This window comes from Podarcis tiliguerta (assembly GCF_965153285.1).
Source record: "Podarcis tiliguerta genome assembly, chromosome: 12".
Taxonomy (NCBI): Eukaryota; Metazoa; Chordata; class Lepidosauria; order Squamata; family Lacertidae; genus Podarcis; species Podarcis tiliguerta.
The window spans coordinates 25,982,819-26,000,375 of record NC_139545.1 but is presented as its reverse complement, the minus strand read 5'-3'; the positions used below and the strand labels follow the sequence as shown (position 1 = coordinate 26,000,375).

General features: G+C 41.8%; 1 protein-coding gene across 5 annotated transcripts in view; it reads right to left on the bottom strand.

The window, feature by feature from the left end:
* RAPGEF5 (Rap guanine nucleotide exchange factor 5) overlaps window positions 1–17,557 on the bottom strand; it is a 131,513-nt gene that overhangs the window by 58,174 nt on the left and 55,782 nt on the right. For 4 of the 5 annotated variants that reach the window (XM_083405378.1, XM_083405377.1, XM_083405380.1 and 1 more), the window contains exons 10-11: window positions 1,938–2,056; window positions 1,485–1,573 (exon numbers count right to left, since the gene is read on the bottom strand). In XM_083405378.1, the coding sequence (XP_083261504.1) occupies window positions 1,485–1,573; window positions 1,938–2,056 (208 nt within the window). Of the gene's footprint in view, window positions 1–1,484; window positions 1,574–1,937; window positions 2,057–4,075; window positions 4,214–17,557 lie in introns of those variants that run through there. The other variant, XM_083405382.1, reaches the window with a different exon arrangement.

The following is a 17,557-nucleotide window of genomic DNA, read 5'->3' as shown; positions in this document are numbered from 1 at the left end:
GCCCCATGGGATCTATGCAACCTAGCCAAGAGCATTCTGGCATGAACCACCTCTATTATATAGCCTATGATTTGGCACCAGTAAAATTACAAACAACATTATTATGATTATACCTGAGGAAGCACAGCAATCAGACAGCGGTGCTTTCTCTGCACAAAATATTAATCTCTGGCCACAGAGAAGAGCTCAGTGGACAGCACAATAAATCACACACTTGGTTTTTCTTTTGGTTTATTCTGTAGTAAAACCACATTGTGCAGTTAAGCACAAATGCTTCATGCCTGACAATATTCCACTGATTTGTGGACAGAGAACCTGGCTCAAGAGTGCTGTAGGAATTCACAGATGTTATTTATGCTTTAATCCTTTTAATCCTTGTAAATGTGTTTATTTTTAGTAATCTCATTTGGAAAAGAGCACTAAGAATGTGCACCGAAGCTCCATTGAGAACAATAAGAAAAAGCAAACCCTGGGATCCACTCCATTTCCAGCCAGCTACATTTCACCGTCCTTCTGCAATTATATTGAAAACTCTGAAGGATAACCACAAGGCTGCTTTAATTAAAACTGTAAATAAATTGCAGGTGATCCTGATAAACTACCAAAGGAGCTTCAGTGACACCAAAGTGTGCATTAAAGTCGGGAGATCAAGCTGAAAAATAACCTGCACGTCAAGCAGTCTGATCAATATAATAATTGCTTCAGGCTGGAACAAAATTACAATTCCTGGTTAAAGACAGATAAGTACTACAGCAGGTGACATTGCTGCATATCGTGTCATGAAGCGAAGTCTACAAGACACCTCAGAATGCTCTGTCAAAGCACTACAAGGATGGTAAACATCTGAATTTATAAGAAAATGTACTGAAACACAAAATGCACAATAAAGACACCTGATCGATATAGCAATATAGCAATAGCATAGATTCATGGTATAGGAGAAGAGTAATTAGTATTGCATTTTGTACACTACAGCATTGCTATGGGTGCAATAGGTAAGCTATTAATTCAAAGAAGTTGGTATTAAACAAGTAGCTGCTGAGTACATTACAAAAATAACTGTGGACGTATCTGCCTAGCAGCTATAAACCTCAGTTTACTACCTCATGCGTGTCACCTCCTGCATAACACACACCCTTCTTTCAGTTCCTTGCATTTGATATATCAAGATGCAAATGAGCTACTGAAAAGGATAAAGGGGAGGGGGCAATCATTTCTTAAAAGTAACTTTCTTTCCCAGCTTTGATCTTCTTTTGCCCAAACCTGATGACACACTAGCTTAAAATGATCAAATATAAACACAATGCACATGAAACAGTAACATCTTACGTACTGTAAATTATAATCACTTGAAGTGAAAACGCTGGCAGGGAAACATCATACTGAATACTTGCACATGGCTGAATACTTGCACTATGTATGCCAGCAACACTAGGGGATGCAGACAGCTGCTTTTCAGTAGACAGTACAGGGTTGCAGTTTACCTGTTTCTTTGTCCTGCACTTCTTCCAGGTGCAAGTCGTTCAGGAGGTGCTCCAAAATCTTTTCTGGTGTCCCGGATACCACCACGTATCTGTCAGAAAGCAGAGAGTCCACAGAGTCATCCTCCGTTGAGGACTGCGAGCGGCTGCTCCATTCATCCTCCTCATCCTCCTCATCAATGTATTTAAAATAAGGCACATCAAACGTGGGCAGAGGCAGCTCCCTGCCTAGAGACAGAGCAGAATCCTTCCTCTCTATGTGCGGGTCAAAGATCCTCAGCCTGGAACTTCCCATACTGCTGGGCAAAAACAACAAAGGTATTCCCCCTACATACTGCTCTGTCTTTCCCCTTCAGTTCTGCTGCCAGCGACTGAGTTCATCTGGCTGCTGAGGGGAGCTCTGCAGTCAGCTTGTGAGCGCGGCTGTGTCTGAGCACCCAAGGAAAAAACTCTTACCTCCAATCACTCTCGGCACTCCCTGATGTGGGGGCTGGGCTATGTGACGACACTTTCCTAAGCACCAGCACATCTTGGTCCAGTTCCTTCACTTGAATAGTAGTCACTTCATCATCCAGCTTTAATTTGGAGAGGGGCACAAATGACAAAGAGAGAGAGAAATGAGTGAAATCTCCAGGGACTGACAAAAGGAAGGTGGGGGAAGCCTTGATTAGAGCTACATTTTCTCTCTCTCCCTCTCTCTCTCTCAGTGCCGCGGTTTGCAGCAGTCACTGCCCTTGATTTACATTCTGAAAATTCACAATGCACCAGAATTTTAGCAGAGCTCCCCTTTCCCAGAGGCACAGAGAGTGTGCGTCTACGCTTTAACTGCAAAACACAATATTCAAGCACATAAATGAAGCGGGTGGTTAAGAACAAGGAAGGGATTTCAGTATCTTTACCAGTTTCCAGTTTGTTTCAATGGGCTGCTGTTCACTGTTACTGATCATTTCCGCTTATTGCATGTTATGTTTTACTGATGTGGCCAACGACTAAACAAATAAAATTAAACTGCCAAGGCAGTTTACAGTCATAAAAAAACATACTTTACAGCATTTCAACAAGGGTGCAGCTGCTACAGAAACAAAATATACAGTCTGATGAAGCTACTTTCATTCTTTGGGACAGACAATGCAGCCAGTCAGAACCTCGCCCCCCCCCCCCCCCCATGATATTGTTTCCTGCACTTAAAACTCACAACTTCAATAATTAACTTTTGGAAACAAAAACTACTAATGGTTTTGGACAAGATGTGCAAGCAGATGACCATGATCCTATGCAAAGCTATATCTGGGTTTCACAGATGACCCTGATGACTTTTTCCATCCTAGGTCCTCTAAATGTGAAGGTTTGAGCATGACTATTGCTGCATATATATAGCATATATACAGAAAATGGGTGATGATACAGCGCCTAATAAGGCCTTGGTATTGACTGAATAGTCTATAAAGAAACATATTGATGGATGAAAGGCTCCCATTAGTTCCTTCTGAGAGCTTCCGAGAAACCCCCCAGTGTAGCAAGAGGCTCAGCAAAAGCCATAGTCTAATTATATTTTAATTAAGTCCAATGTTAACAGTAATGTGGCTTACAGTGATACTGTTTAATATGCAGGAATATTATTTGTACGTCCTGAAAGAATACAAACATTGGATAGCATCAAACTGGCATTCTAAAATTAAAATGGCCCTTTGCAAGAGAAGATTTATGTTAGATGGGGAACATTACAATGCAATGTCATTTGATGGTTAACCTTTTTCTTCTCCATTATATCTTAATGGCATGAAGGAATTCAGAAACTAATGAATAGTAGAATCATGCTCTGCTAGACACTGGAGGAACCTGCACAGACAAAAATGGCCTTACCCCAAAGAGCTGTAAATTCAGGAACATGTTTTCTACTAATTTCTCTCTCCCTTACACACACACACACACACACACACACTGCAATTATTAGATTTTTGCCATGTCAGACATACAGGTACTGAGGTAATTAACATAAGGGTATTTGTTGAAAAATTCCCTGGGGACATTAGCAAGACATCATGTTGCAGGAATACTGAAGCATAATTGCACTTTCATTTCATGGTATATGCTTTTGTTGCCTACAATTTATAACACAGCCATAAAATAATGAGATAAGAGTAGACCATAACCTAAAAATTATTGCGTTAAAAAGAAGTCCCAGCACACAGATTTCAATTCATTTTTTAAAGTATTCAGATGTTCATAGGCACCGAACTATACCTGCAAAAATAGGCTTTCAATAGCACTCCTCTCACATATAAGCTACTGCATCTCCAGTTAAAAACAAAAAATATGTAAATAATGAAGATCATATAAACTGATGGTTAACTTCATTTTTCACTATTGGAACTTTATTCTATGCCATTTATTTATCCACTCTATAAAAACAAAGTAAATGACGAAGGAATCCTGAGGTCTCTATTGTTTTATTTATCTCTATGCACCACTTTGTGAGGACTTGGTCCTGAAAAGCGACCAATAAATAATTAGAACAAACAAATAAACAAACAGTCAATACTGGTTCGGATACAAACCACCACATGCATAGATAAAGATTCTTCAGCTCCCACCTTTTGTCTTTTCAAAAGTCCACTAATAGTTGGGGTCCTCAGGTGGTATGACACAATTTTGTCAGAAGGAAAATATTGGCAACGCTCCCCTCTCAAGTTTTCCTGTGTGCACACATAAGTGATTGGCACTTGCTTCCTTTTATCAGAAAAAAAAATCAAATTTTCTTCATGAGAGCCACCATAAACAATGGTCTCTTACCCAGTCTCTGGGTGGGCGGCAGTTGCGGCCCGTCACAGCAGGCCTCAGCTCCACAGAGCAAAGGCTTCCCCATCATGTGGCTGGGAGTTGGGGAATTCCCCCAGCCGGCGGCAAAGGAGGACTGAATAGCCCGCCATGCACTGGGTTGGCCAGTCAGGTGGCTAGAGGGCCAGTCTATGAAGGCTGGCTGCACCTGGCTTTTGGCAGTGGCCTCAGAGGGCCACCTAGGTAGACCCACATCTTGAGGAGGTCCTATAATCCCAGGCATGACACTGTTTAAGTGTTAGCCCCCCAACTGGAGGCTGAGAATGAACATATACCCAATGCCTGAACCAAAGCCTACCTACAACTGTAATCAATAAAAGTTGCAGACAATTTTAAGCCCCGGAATGTTGTCTTATGCAGTTTGGTACACCTTACATTGTCTAGTCCTTTGCTCCCTGGGGTGGGGGTCACTGTGAGTGGGTCCACAATTCAGCCAGAGTTCATGTTCAGGTCGATGGGAATGTTATGTGCATGAGTCAGCCAAAGTTAAGCAGTAAGTGGGACTTAGAAGTGCATAGCTTAGGCTGGATCACGTCCAGTATAAATGTTGATGCCCCTAAATGAAATGAACTAACCAGGACCCTTTACAGAGCAAGTTTTAACTTGTGCAGGTATCTTTTGATTAACTGGATATATGACTCAGTTATCTTGAGCATAAAGCTTATTCAAGAATAAACCACAGCAGATACATGCTACTTATTCTGCTTACACTTGCCAGTTAGAATACTTTCCTTCCCTTTTTATATAAAAGTATGCAGGACAGTTTCAGAGAAAATCTGACCCTGCCAATTTAAGTACCAGCAAAAACAAAAGAGAGATAAAAGACCGATTTAAATAACTGTGTTAACTAAATAAGGTATTCAAACTACACAAGTCTATACACTGACTTTCTGAATCATGTACAGTGACTTTAAAATACAAAAGGGAGCTCTTTGTAATAGGAGGCAGCGGAGCAAAATGTTTTTGGTTTTTTTAAAAAGGCTGCAAGTTAAATCCATTAACAAAAGCAATACCTTTATTATAAGGCCATGCAGAGCAGGAAACTTGTTTTCACAGCTGCATCTGCTGAAACTGACACAGCAAAAGTAGATAGTGCTGATGCATCTAACGCTTGTCTACTCTTCCACCTTCTCACAATCTGATGCTGGTACCAGGGCATGACCTTGAGTGATAAGGCAAAGGTACATTGCGGGGACTAAACCAGCAGCTTTTGAAGGTACCAGTAGCACTGAGGGCTCATTTCAAAGGGCAACATATTCAGAAGTCAGATGCTAGTGATCTTACAATTCTCTTCATACATGTGGAATTAAACCTCTCTCTCTCTCTCTGGTTTGTCATTAAGGCATAGTATTGGAAATGGCTTGAAAACTCTTTCATCCAACTCTGTGTGCTGTGGTAACGACCTGCAGAATCGGAAAATTGTGGGGGGGGGGGGGTCCTTTAAGGATATCTGCATATAGTCCTATGTCAAATCTTCAAAATGCAGTGGTTTCCAATGGACAGTTTGCACGTTTGGATGCAAGTAAGGTATTACGTAGGTGATATATATGCATGGATTAGTCATCTGTAAGAAGTCTTTGTAGCCTGTTCTGCAAACGTATTAGAGTTTTTAAAAGCTAAGAAGAATGAGTAGGAATAGTAGGCTAGAATGCAGCCTACTGCACCAGGGAAAAAGTCACAACAACTGTTCCATCCATTTTTGCCTCTCGACCTGCTCACCACCAGCATGCAGTCCCTGGAAGGTTTTCTACAAAGGTACGCAGCCCTCAAGCTGAAAAATATTCTCCACCCTTGAAGTACAGGCAACATAATGTGGGACATACCCAAGCAATATATGTATCTGTATTGTAATAGAGAACATGAAGCCTCCTTTGTCTGGAGTTCTCTGAACCCCTTAAGTGTCCAGGTAGGCATTCTGGACATCCAAACCCACAGTGTCACCATTAAGGCCATACTAGGAAGTCATGCAATTATGACTTCAGGAATAGATATATCGTATTTACTAATCTAGGTCAAACACATTTAAATCAATGGAACAATTCACAACTTACTTGTTTAATTTGAACACCGCCCTTCATCCGAAGATCACAGAGCGGTTCACAACACAAAAACACAAAATTGGGTTGTACTCAGTGAAGTTGTCCTGTTGGTGCAATGACTTCCACTTGTGCAACAGAAGTTCCACTACACCTGCTCTCTACCGCACCCCCACAAAATCTGTGATGGGTGGTCAGGGAAACTACCAGAACAGATTTGGGAGACACCCAGGGAGAGGAGCGGGAAGAGAAGTCCCACTGCAAAAGCATAAGTCCTTGCACTAATGGAACACCTTTGTTGGCTACAACTCATTGTCTTAAGGTGCTTCGTTTTGCTTAATTCTAAAAGGGAAATATCTGAGAAAGCTGTTGACAACAAAAATTCACTCAGTCAGAATTATATTTTTTTCAGTATTTCCTTTCTGCTTATTTTGACCCTACAAAATTTTAAATGTGAATGCAAATAATTCAACAATTATGGAAGGGCAGGTGCGTACACAATGCAGACAATTTATATAGAGCATCTCTTCAAACAGCGCTCCCATCATTAGCATAGTATAAATTAACATCAGATGAAGCAGGCTCTAGCCTTAAAAAGTCACAATAAATTAAATTCTTTAAGATGCCACAAATCCCACCCATTTTTATGCTATTTTGCTGCTATAAATGCAGCTATTAAGATGGCACAAAACTCCCTCCCAATTTTGCTAAAATAAATGCAGCTATTTAGAATTTGCCATTTTGAAAAGCGCTGAAGTAGATGTTCATCTATTTCTTAAGGAAACGTATGTGTGTGCGTGCGCGCGCACCTGTATTGATCACAGAGAGCACCTTTGAGCACTTTAGCAAACCAGAAGGTCTACTCTAGCGTAGAAGGGATGAAAAAGACTGCTGTGGCTTGTTGCTTATTCTTGCTACATATTCTTGCTATGGTTTGTCGCTTTTTTATTGGCATATTTATTAACAAGAACTCCAACATATTTATGGTTTGTCACTCGGCTAGGAAAGTTATATCTGAACCAGGCTACTAAGTCTCCAGTGCTCTTCCTCCCAAGGAAACTAAACCACGTAGTGCAGCTTCTGAAATGTTATGTCACAAGTAGGAACATTCACATAAGCACTCCTGATTAAATGCTTTAGTGAGTAAGACTTCGGGGAGTAGAGCCATACCCCTACTTGCTGTGAACAGGACCTCGACCTCCTTCTCCTCCTCCTACTTCAGCTTCTTCTTCGTTGTCTTCTTCGTCTCCTCCTCCTCCTCCTCCTCCTCTTCCCCAAGACCCCTGAAACCTATCCATGCACAAGGAAGAGGTGGCAATGGGCTCTTCCCAGGGTCCTAGAACGTCTTCTCTTGCCATGGACAGGAACTATCCATAATTCCACTGGGGGGGTGGGACTTACATTCTGAATATCATTTCCACTACAGAAAAAACCCTCCATAGAGGCATGATAAGCACCCCCATCTCTGTCGCTGCCTTCCCTCATCCTGCCCGAAGTCATTTAATGCTAAGTTTAATGCTAAGGTTAAGTGAAATTGCTGTTCCGTGACAGAGACATACACCTGTACAGTGAAAAGCCCTCATCCTACCTTTAGAAAATGCAGCCATCATGAAATATCAACATTTGTCAAAATATGCCGAGACAAGAAAAGCCTTTTTATCTGAAACAAATCAGAACTGCTCTGCTGTCAATATTTTCTTAAACACAAGATCAAGTGAAATAATGCATGCACAAAGCACTTCTTTTAAATAATAATAATATTAATGCTGATGCTGTCATTTTGGCAGCAACTTTATTATAAAAACATAATTAGTAAAAATCCTTTCAAATGGAACAAGGGATGGGGAGGGGGATACCCTCCATACTAATTTGCAAGTATACTAAAACTATACTATTTAAGAAGAAAATACATCCAGTGTTTCTCCCACTACCTACTGCTGCAATGTACCTATGCAATCTGGGGTTGTAACTGAGGTAAGGTGGGCAAGGAAAATCCAAGAGTCAAGGAGGATGAATTCAGGTTATTTTTTAAATTATTTTCCCAAACCAGTGGACGACAATTACCTGAAAGTAAAACAATGTTTAAGACACCTCAAGTTCACCTCTTTTCACATAAGACTATACATAGAGGCTTTATCTAAGAAAGCGAAAGTAAGAGGAATCAAAACGATCCTTTTAGCAGCAATTTATCTAGGCCGGAAATTCCCACACCTGCTCCAGCTATATCCATTTATTGGTTTTATATGTAAACGCATACGCGTGTCATAAAACTAAAGCAGGGTGGCTAAGGGACTGAGATACAACTCATGGCCCTTCCTATCACTGACTAAGTGACCACTTTCGCTCACGCTTGTTTTCCCTCCCATCTGCAAAACGGAGACAAAAACCATTTACGTTTTTTGCTTACTTCAACCTTACAGGGCCGTTGTAAAAAATACAGTTAGATAATGCATACAAAGGGCTCTGAACACTCTAAAGTTTAAATAAAGCAACCTCGACACTGCATTACAAGTTTTTTTGTTGCTGGATGAAGACCTTCCTATTTGCACAGGCTATTTTAAGATCGTCAATTATTTTGGGGATTCTGCATCCCCCCCCCCCCCCGGATTTTTATGATGTTGCATTTTAAACAGCATTTGTATGTTCTGTGAATTGCATTTTCTTCTCTCTTTTATACACCATCCTAGAATCATTTGATGAAGGGCATCTAAGGAATGTTTCTAAAATAAATAAACAATTGTGCCTTGAGGACTTTCCCTCAAGGTGATAGGCAGTAAGCAGTTTTTGTGTCTATTTTTCTGTGACTATTGGAGAGTCGTTTCCACATCTTCTTGTGGCCTAATTATCAATGTTTGATAAAGGCTGATCAAAAGCAAGTCAGGTCCAAACTACACCAGACATAGGGAGATCCTGGCTAAGGCTGAATCTCATAGCCCTCCCCACCCCCAATTTAGGAACAGCTATGTATTTGGGGCGCGGGTGGCAGGTGTGGGTTAAACCACAGAGCCTAGGACTTGCCGATCAGAAGGTCAGCGGTTCGAATCCCTGCGACGGGGTGAGCTCCCGTTGCTCGGTCCCTGCTCCTGCCAACCTAGCAGTTCGAAAGCACGTCAAAGTGCAAGTAGATAAATAGGTACCGCTCCAGCGGGAAGGTAAACGGCGTTTCCATGCGCTGCTCTGGCTCACCAGAAGTGGCTTAGTCATGCTGACCACATGACCCGGAAGCTGTACGCCGGCTCCCTCGGCCAATAAAGCGAGGTGAGCACTGCAACCCCAGAGTTGGTCACGACTGGACCTAATGGTCAGGGTTCCCTTTACCCTTTACCTATGTATTTGGGGATGGGAGAGAAACCGGATCAGGACTGTGCTTCTGGTAAAGGGGTTGCTCCATCACCGATCCATCCCAATTCCTGTTTTGTATGGCTTCCCCTGCCTCAGTTCCACCCTCTTCTCTGTTTGCAGATCTGATCAGCCTCTGGTCTGTCTCCTCAGACCTCTATTGCTCTTCCCAAGGCACAAAAACCACCAGAGATCCAGACCCACAGTTACGCAATGTAATGTCACATGGCTAGGAACTGCATTACGTAAGCAGCAAGACCCAAAAAGATTTAAATAGAAGTCTCATCGACTTCAAACTAACTTACGTCTATATACACGCACTTATGGTGACACCTGAGGCACATGGGGTACGCGTTAATCCTTTGAGAATTAGCCACCACCTGGACTTTATTTTTCATCGGTCTGCAGGGCAATGAGTCATTTTTCATAATAAAGTGCTTAGCAAACAAGTGCATCAGCAGCTGGCCCAGGCTTAAGATAAATTCTAAAAATGAAAATAATGCTGTTGCATAAGTATCCTTGCTTGCTCACAGCAATTCCAAGATAACCCCAGGACATTGTCTTCCGAATGAAAAGATACTACAACAATATCTCCCAGAGATGATAAAAAAACTTCCAAAAATTTGAAGTAAGTTCGCTTAACATAAACACGCAATTACTTTAATAACTTCGAGGCAAGTTACAGTGTGGATAGCAAGGGGCTTTCCCAATTACTGGTACTTGTCTGTATCTCAATAAAAGTGCAGTCCATTGAGTATAGTTCTTCTGTTGTGAGGATATAGCATCTTCCTAGCATTCAAACTAATATTTTGTTGCCGGGAAAGTAAGTTCCCCTCCCCTCAATTCATGGGGGTGCATGTTAATGGCATCGGGAAATATATTGTGAAATGTGCTACTGCAAACACCATCAGAACTCAAGGTGGGTCATGTGACATCATAAGCAAGAACTATTTGAATATTCTGAATTCTTTAATGAATCACTCCCTTGCTGTACCACTCATACAATCCTTTAAAGGGGGGGGCACCATCAGCATTGTTATGCCTTATACTATTGGCATATTTGTATGGTCTTGCACAAGGTTATTTCCTGGTTTTGCTTTTTTGGGTGGTTTTCAACTGAATTTCTGTTGCTGTATTAATGCTGGCTTTCAGTTGGTTTCTCTTCTGAGGTCCTGTATTCTTTATACAGTCGTACCTTGGTTGTCAAACGGAATCAGTTCCAAAGAACCAAGGCACAGCTTCCGATTGGCTGCAGGAGCGTCCTGCACTCAATCAGAAGCTGCGGCAGCCGTGTCAGACGTTCGGGTTCCAAAGAACATTCACAAACCGGAACACTCACTTCCGGGTTTGCAGCGTTCGGGAGCCAAAACGTCCGAGTGACAAGGCGTTCAGGATCCAAGGTATGACTGTAACTGGTTTAAAACTTTGGATTGCATACTGTTATTTTTTTCAAAAAAAACCCCCAAGTTGTGAACTGCCAAGAGGTCTTAAAATACATGAGCAGTATATAAATGCAACACATCAGGAGTGGGGAGCATCTGGTCTGCAGGCCCAAACCATGCCCACTCACCCCACAACTAACATCATGGCATCAAAGGAACCATTGGGAGTCCAAGTGAACTCCCAATGGTTCCTTTGCTGAAGCAAGGGGCATTCTTACCGCTTATCAAGTCAATGAGCCGTGCCTTGCTCTGGGAGGTGGCAACCACTGCTAAGATGCATCCCCCCCCCAATCATTTTAACAGTGGTTTCAGTGGGAACCACTTCCCCTTCCAGGGGTGGGGTGAGCCTTCAAACAGCCTTTCTACCTATGTCACAAGGGCCAATCCCTTAAACTGCTGCAACTCAGGGTCTAGTTGTAATACTGCACTGTACATCCCTGAGCAGGAAGCAAGGAATATGTACAGACCTACCCTGCTCTTTGAACCTCCGGTTTTATTCATTGAATAAATAAAGGAGAAAAACCAGGCCTGCACTGCTCTTTGAACCTCCTGTTTATTTCTTGAGCAAATAAAGAACGAAAACATCAGCAATACCCAGCTGAAGGAAGCATCCCTAGTATCCAGCAATACTTTAGGGGGTTTGGAAACCTTTTCAAAAATACTACGACATCTTTACGTGGCATTTTAAAACTATTATGGTTTTCAGCGGATAGAGATGCATACTTTTTTCTTTTTTACTCTGGCTTCTTGATTTATTTTCTCTCCAGTCAAGAGTGTACCAGGTAGGAGCGGATAAGCTCAAGTACTAGAGACTCTCAAACCTTGTACTCTGACTGGAGCAGAAATAATATCTAGACTCCTAGGAAAATGGCAGGAAAATGGTGTTCTGGTTCTCTAATACTCTTAAGTGCCAAACCACTGCAGCGTATCACTGAAAAGTTCTGTGAATTTTCTTTATTTTATTCTTTTTACCATGTTAACTTGGCACAGGAAGGGGAAGGATGGATTAGGAACATGGTGCATAGGCAGGAGGGTATAACTCTTTCCTTCCCTGCGACAATATGGATGAAAATCACTCACTCTGTCTCACGCTCTCTCACAGCTAGTATTAGCCACAGGCAGGAAGGTCACATTATGGCAGCAGGATCCACGGTGCTGCTTTTCTATCTACAGCCAAGGCAATATCCCAACCCAGTGCAAACGAGCCAGTGTAAGGTATCTTTTTGAGAGATGTTGGTGAAAAAAAGCAGGTTTAGGGTCATGGCTCAATGACAGAGGATCTGCTCTGCACACAGAAGATTCTCATGTTCAATCCTCAGATTCTCCAGCTAAAACTGGGGGTGTCCCATGCCTGAAACCTCAGAGAGTCGCTGCTAAGCAGCACAGACAAAATTGAGCTAGATGGACCCACTCATTATAAAGGCATTCCTATAACCTATTGAGGGACGTGGGTGGCACTGTGCGTTAAACTGCCAACCTAGCAGTTCAAAAACATGTCAAAGTGTAAGCAGATAAATAGGTACCGCTCTGGTGGGAAGGTAAACGGTGTTTCCGTGTGCTGCTCTGGTTTCGCCAGGAGCGGCTTAGTCATGCTGGCCACATGACCCGGAAGCTGTACGCCGGCTCCCTCGGCCAATAAAGCGAGATGAGCGCCGCAACCCCAGAGTCGGCCACGACTGGACCTAATGGTCAGGGATTCCTTTACCTTTACCTTATGACTTATTAGGAGGTATAGGAGCAGAAGGACCACCTGAAAACCACTGTGCCTGTTAAAGACCACTTCCCCTTATGGACCTTGATCTGCTACAATTACACATGTCGGTTTTCAGCAAGGGACTGGGATTCGAGAAGTCAGCAGCGTACAGCTGGACCCTTCTACCTACATCCCAAGGGCTACTCCTTTAAGCTGCTGCAGCTGAAGCTCTGTTTGTACTATCACTGGGTATATCCTAAGCAGGAAGCCAGAAAGGAATTAACACCCTGCCCCACTCTCCTTGTTGGAGCATTTCATCATTCCTTAATCGGGGTTTTTTTTTAAAAAAAATGCTCAATCATGTCCCTGTGTGATTTGGCATATCAATGAGGGCTCAATCTCTTTTGTATTTGAAGGCACCAAGGGAGATAAAAAGGTGCTTTTTCTCCTTTTGAGGCTGAGTGAAGAATATTTCATTGCTTGAAAATTAACAATATTATACATCACACAGAAACATTCACACAGTGGGGGGAAAGGAACATCTTATCTAGGATTTATCAAGTGCTCCTGCCATTTTGAGGCACACTGCTTATTTTAGACCACCGCAGTAGCTCTATGAAACAGACAGGATTGCTCCTTATCTCAAAGCACTGCAAACACAGAGCAAAAATAAAAATGCATTGCATTATTCCTTAAAACACACATACACACTACCCGTTACTATCTGGCATTTCTGCCATTCCTCTGCGAGAGAAATTATGTAGCGCAGTATTTTTCCGGGATAGTACAATTCCAAGTATTTTATTGGTTTCTCTCTAGTTATGAGGATTTGGCATTTCCTGTGTAAGAAAAGCTAAAAAAGATAGAAGAAAAAACTTCATTGCGCAGTAATACTAAGATATATTTCATCAGTATAGTGATGCTATAGAAATCTTCACACAGAATACTCGCACTTTGCCTGCTCTTTTCGTTCCAACAGCTTTGCTATCCTTCCTATCAAACTAGATACAAACGTCAATTAAAAATCCACCCATGTCAGTGGGGCTTGTGCATAACACATTCTTGATATGCCATTTATTGAGGGCTGGACCACTAATAATATAGTAATGGTACATTGCTATCTTACCTTTACTACTGTTGCCTCTAATAATAATTTGTTCGTTGATTTGTTTCATTAAAAATGGGAGGGAAGCTTAAAACTAGAATAATTGTTCTGACTAAAATAACTGAAATTGCTTTATATATCATCCATAGTTCTATCAGTTTAAAACAGAGCACATTTCTCTCTCTCTCTCTCTCTCTCTCTCTCTCTCTCTCTCTCCAGGCATTGCTTTCATTATCATTATTCTGCGCAGTGGTATACAACTTCAAGAAGGGAATAAGTTATCCCAACAAGGGCAATCTGAGCATTTATGGAAGTTAGGGAATGAAAAATGCATAGCTACCATGGTAACAACTAAGTCACATGGTAGCTGCCATGAAATGCAAAGCATCTTAAGTAAACACTGGCATGTTTTGTTTTGTCCTGCAATCTCCAAGAATTCTCTTGTGTTGAACATTGCAAAGCACATACTAGTAACCATCCATTTCCATACACACACACCCAAGGTTCTTTTAATTCTTCAAAATATATCAGTGAAAGAAAACTTTCCCCCAGTATTTTGTGCATCTCAGGGGAAAAAAACTTTTTAGAACAGCTTGCAGATAGCCATCATGGCAGACCAGGAAATACGTAAAATTAAAATATTGAAGTACAGTGGTACCTCGGGTTAAGAACTTAATTCGTTCTGGAGGTCCGTTCTTAACCTGAAACCGTTCTTAACCTGAGGTACCACTTTAGCTAATGGGGCCTCCCGCTGCGCCTCCGCCACGCGATTTCTGTTCTCATCCTGAAGCAAAGTTCTTAACCCGAGGTACTATTTCTGGGTTAGCGGAATCTGTAACCTGAAGCGTATGTAATCTGAAGTGTCTGTAACCCGAGCTACCACTGTAATCCAACGTAGGTCAGAAGGGAGTTCACATTTCTGGGTTGACCAAATATCCGTGGTCCAAGAGTGAAAAGAGTCAGCTATGCATGGGGTTTTAAAATACGGTGTGTCAAAGCATAAAAAACAGCTGTCATCCCTCACTCCCCAACCTTTAGGCATGTTAACATCTACATAAGCCTATGTCAAAATGCCAAATATGGCTGGAATGAGCAAAAGTGATGACAACAGCAGCAACCGGAATCATCAGATAGTGGCACAGCTCCTCAATCTCCAAATACTTAAACACAAATACAAGTATTGCCCCCTCCCATGCACAAAGTCTTCGAGTTGGTTTGAAATTATGATAAAAGTAGGGGGAAAGTACACACTGCTTACACTTCTCTTTTATGACATATGAAGCAGTGCTACTGGATCTCACCAAAAACCTTCCGTGGTGTGTTCAGAGATCACATCTGTTGCAAAATCCACACACATCCTGTTTCACATCTTCCAGAAATAGCAGGAGGGGCGTAGGTAATAAGCAACAAGTGAATCAGAAGAATTTTCCAGGGGAAGAGTATTTTAGATTACAGTGGTACCTTGGTTCTCGAATGGCTTAGTTGATGAACAAATCGGCTCCCGAACGCCGAAAACACGGAAATAAGTGTTCCAGTTTTTGAACGCTTTTCGGAAGCCGAATGTACGACGCGGCTTCCACATGAGTGCAGGATGCTCCTGCAGCTAATCAGAAGCTGCACCTTGGTTTTCTAATGGACTTCCGGAACAGATAAAATTTGAGAACCAAGGTACCATTGTATTTGCCTTTGCTTGTTTAGAACTTAGCTCAAGCTCCAAATCCTTAGTTCAAACACGATAATCAATCTTTTAAAAAATAAACTGCACACCCTAAGTGTTATGTACTGAAGTTCTCACCCTGGGCCAGCAGGGGGATACTGTAGATAGTTTTCACTCAGGTCCACATATGCAAATAAGGGATTGAAAGTGACGTTCAGTGACTGGATAGTTACAGAAAGTGTTACAGTTGCGTTGTAGTGGAGCTCTATATAAGCAGGCTGGCTGAACCCTTCGGTTCAGTTCTGTTCTGGCCTGTGAATAAACCAGAGCTGTTTGAAGTATCGCTGTGGCATGTGATATGTTCACCCACAACTTAACACTAAGGTGTTTAAATGCTTGTGTTTAGAAGAAATATATATATACACACATTTGGTTTTAAAACTCACCCCATCCCAATGTAATATATTTACTAAAATGCAGCAGCATGCAACTGAAGGAAACGTATTGAAGCAGGGACGAACAAATTAAATCCTAAAATTTTAAATATACCTAGGGGGGGAAACAGAATGCAGTGTTCTGTAAAATATGCATGCAGGCAGCTATGAGACTGTGTGACATTGGCACCATTTTCCCACGATGAAGCAGTTTTGCCCCAGCTTTCATTTCTATAAAAGCCCTTGCTCATTTAGCATTCGGTTCCTCTCCGCAACAATGCAGTGCAGCTGATGTACATTAGGCATATTGTCTATGGAAAGAAGAGGGGAGCTTGCAGTGGCAAGCACTTAACATGCACATGGTAAATTGGAAGCGAGAGGCTGTAAAAGGATTGGAACCATTAAACTGTCATAAAAGCAGAAGTGACACAGGCACTCTTTCCTGGCTCCGACTTGATCCAATTCTCAAAATGCTGGACTGGCACCAGCCCCATTTATTTCAACGGGGCTCACGTTTTCAGAGTAGATTCCCATATTGACATGCCTGTGTTCTCTACTGTGTCACACAGGAAATGAGTTAAGCCGCCAAAGGAGATAAATTCCCATAATGAACCATGTTTTATATCTTAATTAAGGTTTATTCCCAGGTGTGGAAAACACTCCACCTGTCTATACAAATCTGTTCCACGTGCTGGTGTATAAAATTCAAGAAGAGTTTCATCCAATAAATTATGCAGTAATGTGGTGGGCTTAAAAATTAAAAAAAAAAAGTGAATGAAGGTTACAGCAGGATTTTTAATTTTTTTTACATTATTAGCAGCACAATGCTGTTTATGTGTAATTTGAATTTACACCAGAAATGCATCAGTTGCTTTACAGAATAGTAGAACAAAAGAAGGCAGTATTTTAATAGCCTCCTTGTTTAACATTTCTGCACAAGACTCATACTTATTTCTATATAGCACTTTGATGATTAATTCAAGAGCTAGCGTCAAACAAGTGGATGATTCCAAAGGGGCTCCATAGCAGTAAATGAACTTCATGCCCAAGTCACCATTCTAATGTGCCATTGGTATATATGGGGCCACAGAACAGATTTTGTTTTTCAAAAGAAAAAGAAGAGTTTGGATTTGATATTCCACTTTATCACTACCCGAAGGAGTCTCAAAGCGGCTAACATTCTCCTTTCCCTTCCTCCCCCACAACAAACACTCTGTGAGGTGAGTGGGGCTGAGAGGCTTCAGAGAAGTGTGACTAGCCCAAGGTCACCCAGTAGCTGCATGTGGAGGAGCGGGGACGTGACCCCCGTTCCCCAGATTACGAATCTACCGCTCTTAACCACTACAGCAAATAGTGTCATCAAGCTTGATAATCTAGGTTAGGGGTAGAAAACCTTTTTTTGCTCCAAGGGCCAGATCTTTATCAGAACTAGCCTCACTGGTCAAATGTTGATATCATAATGACCCCATGTGATTGACAGGTGGGTGTGTACAGGATGGCAGCCTTAAAGTACCAAAAAGCCAAGGCGTTTT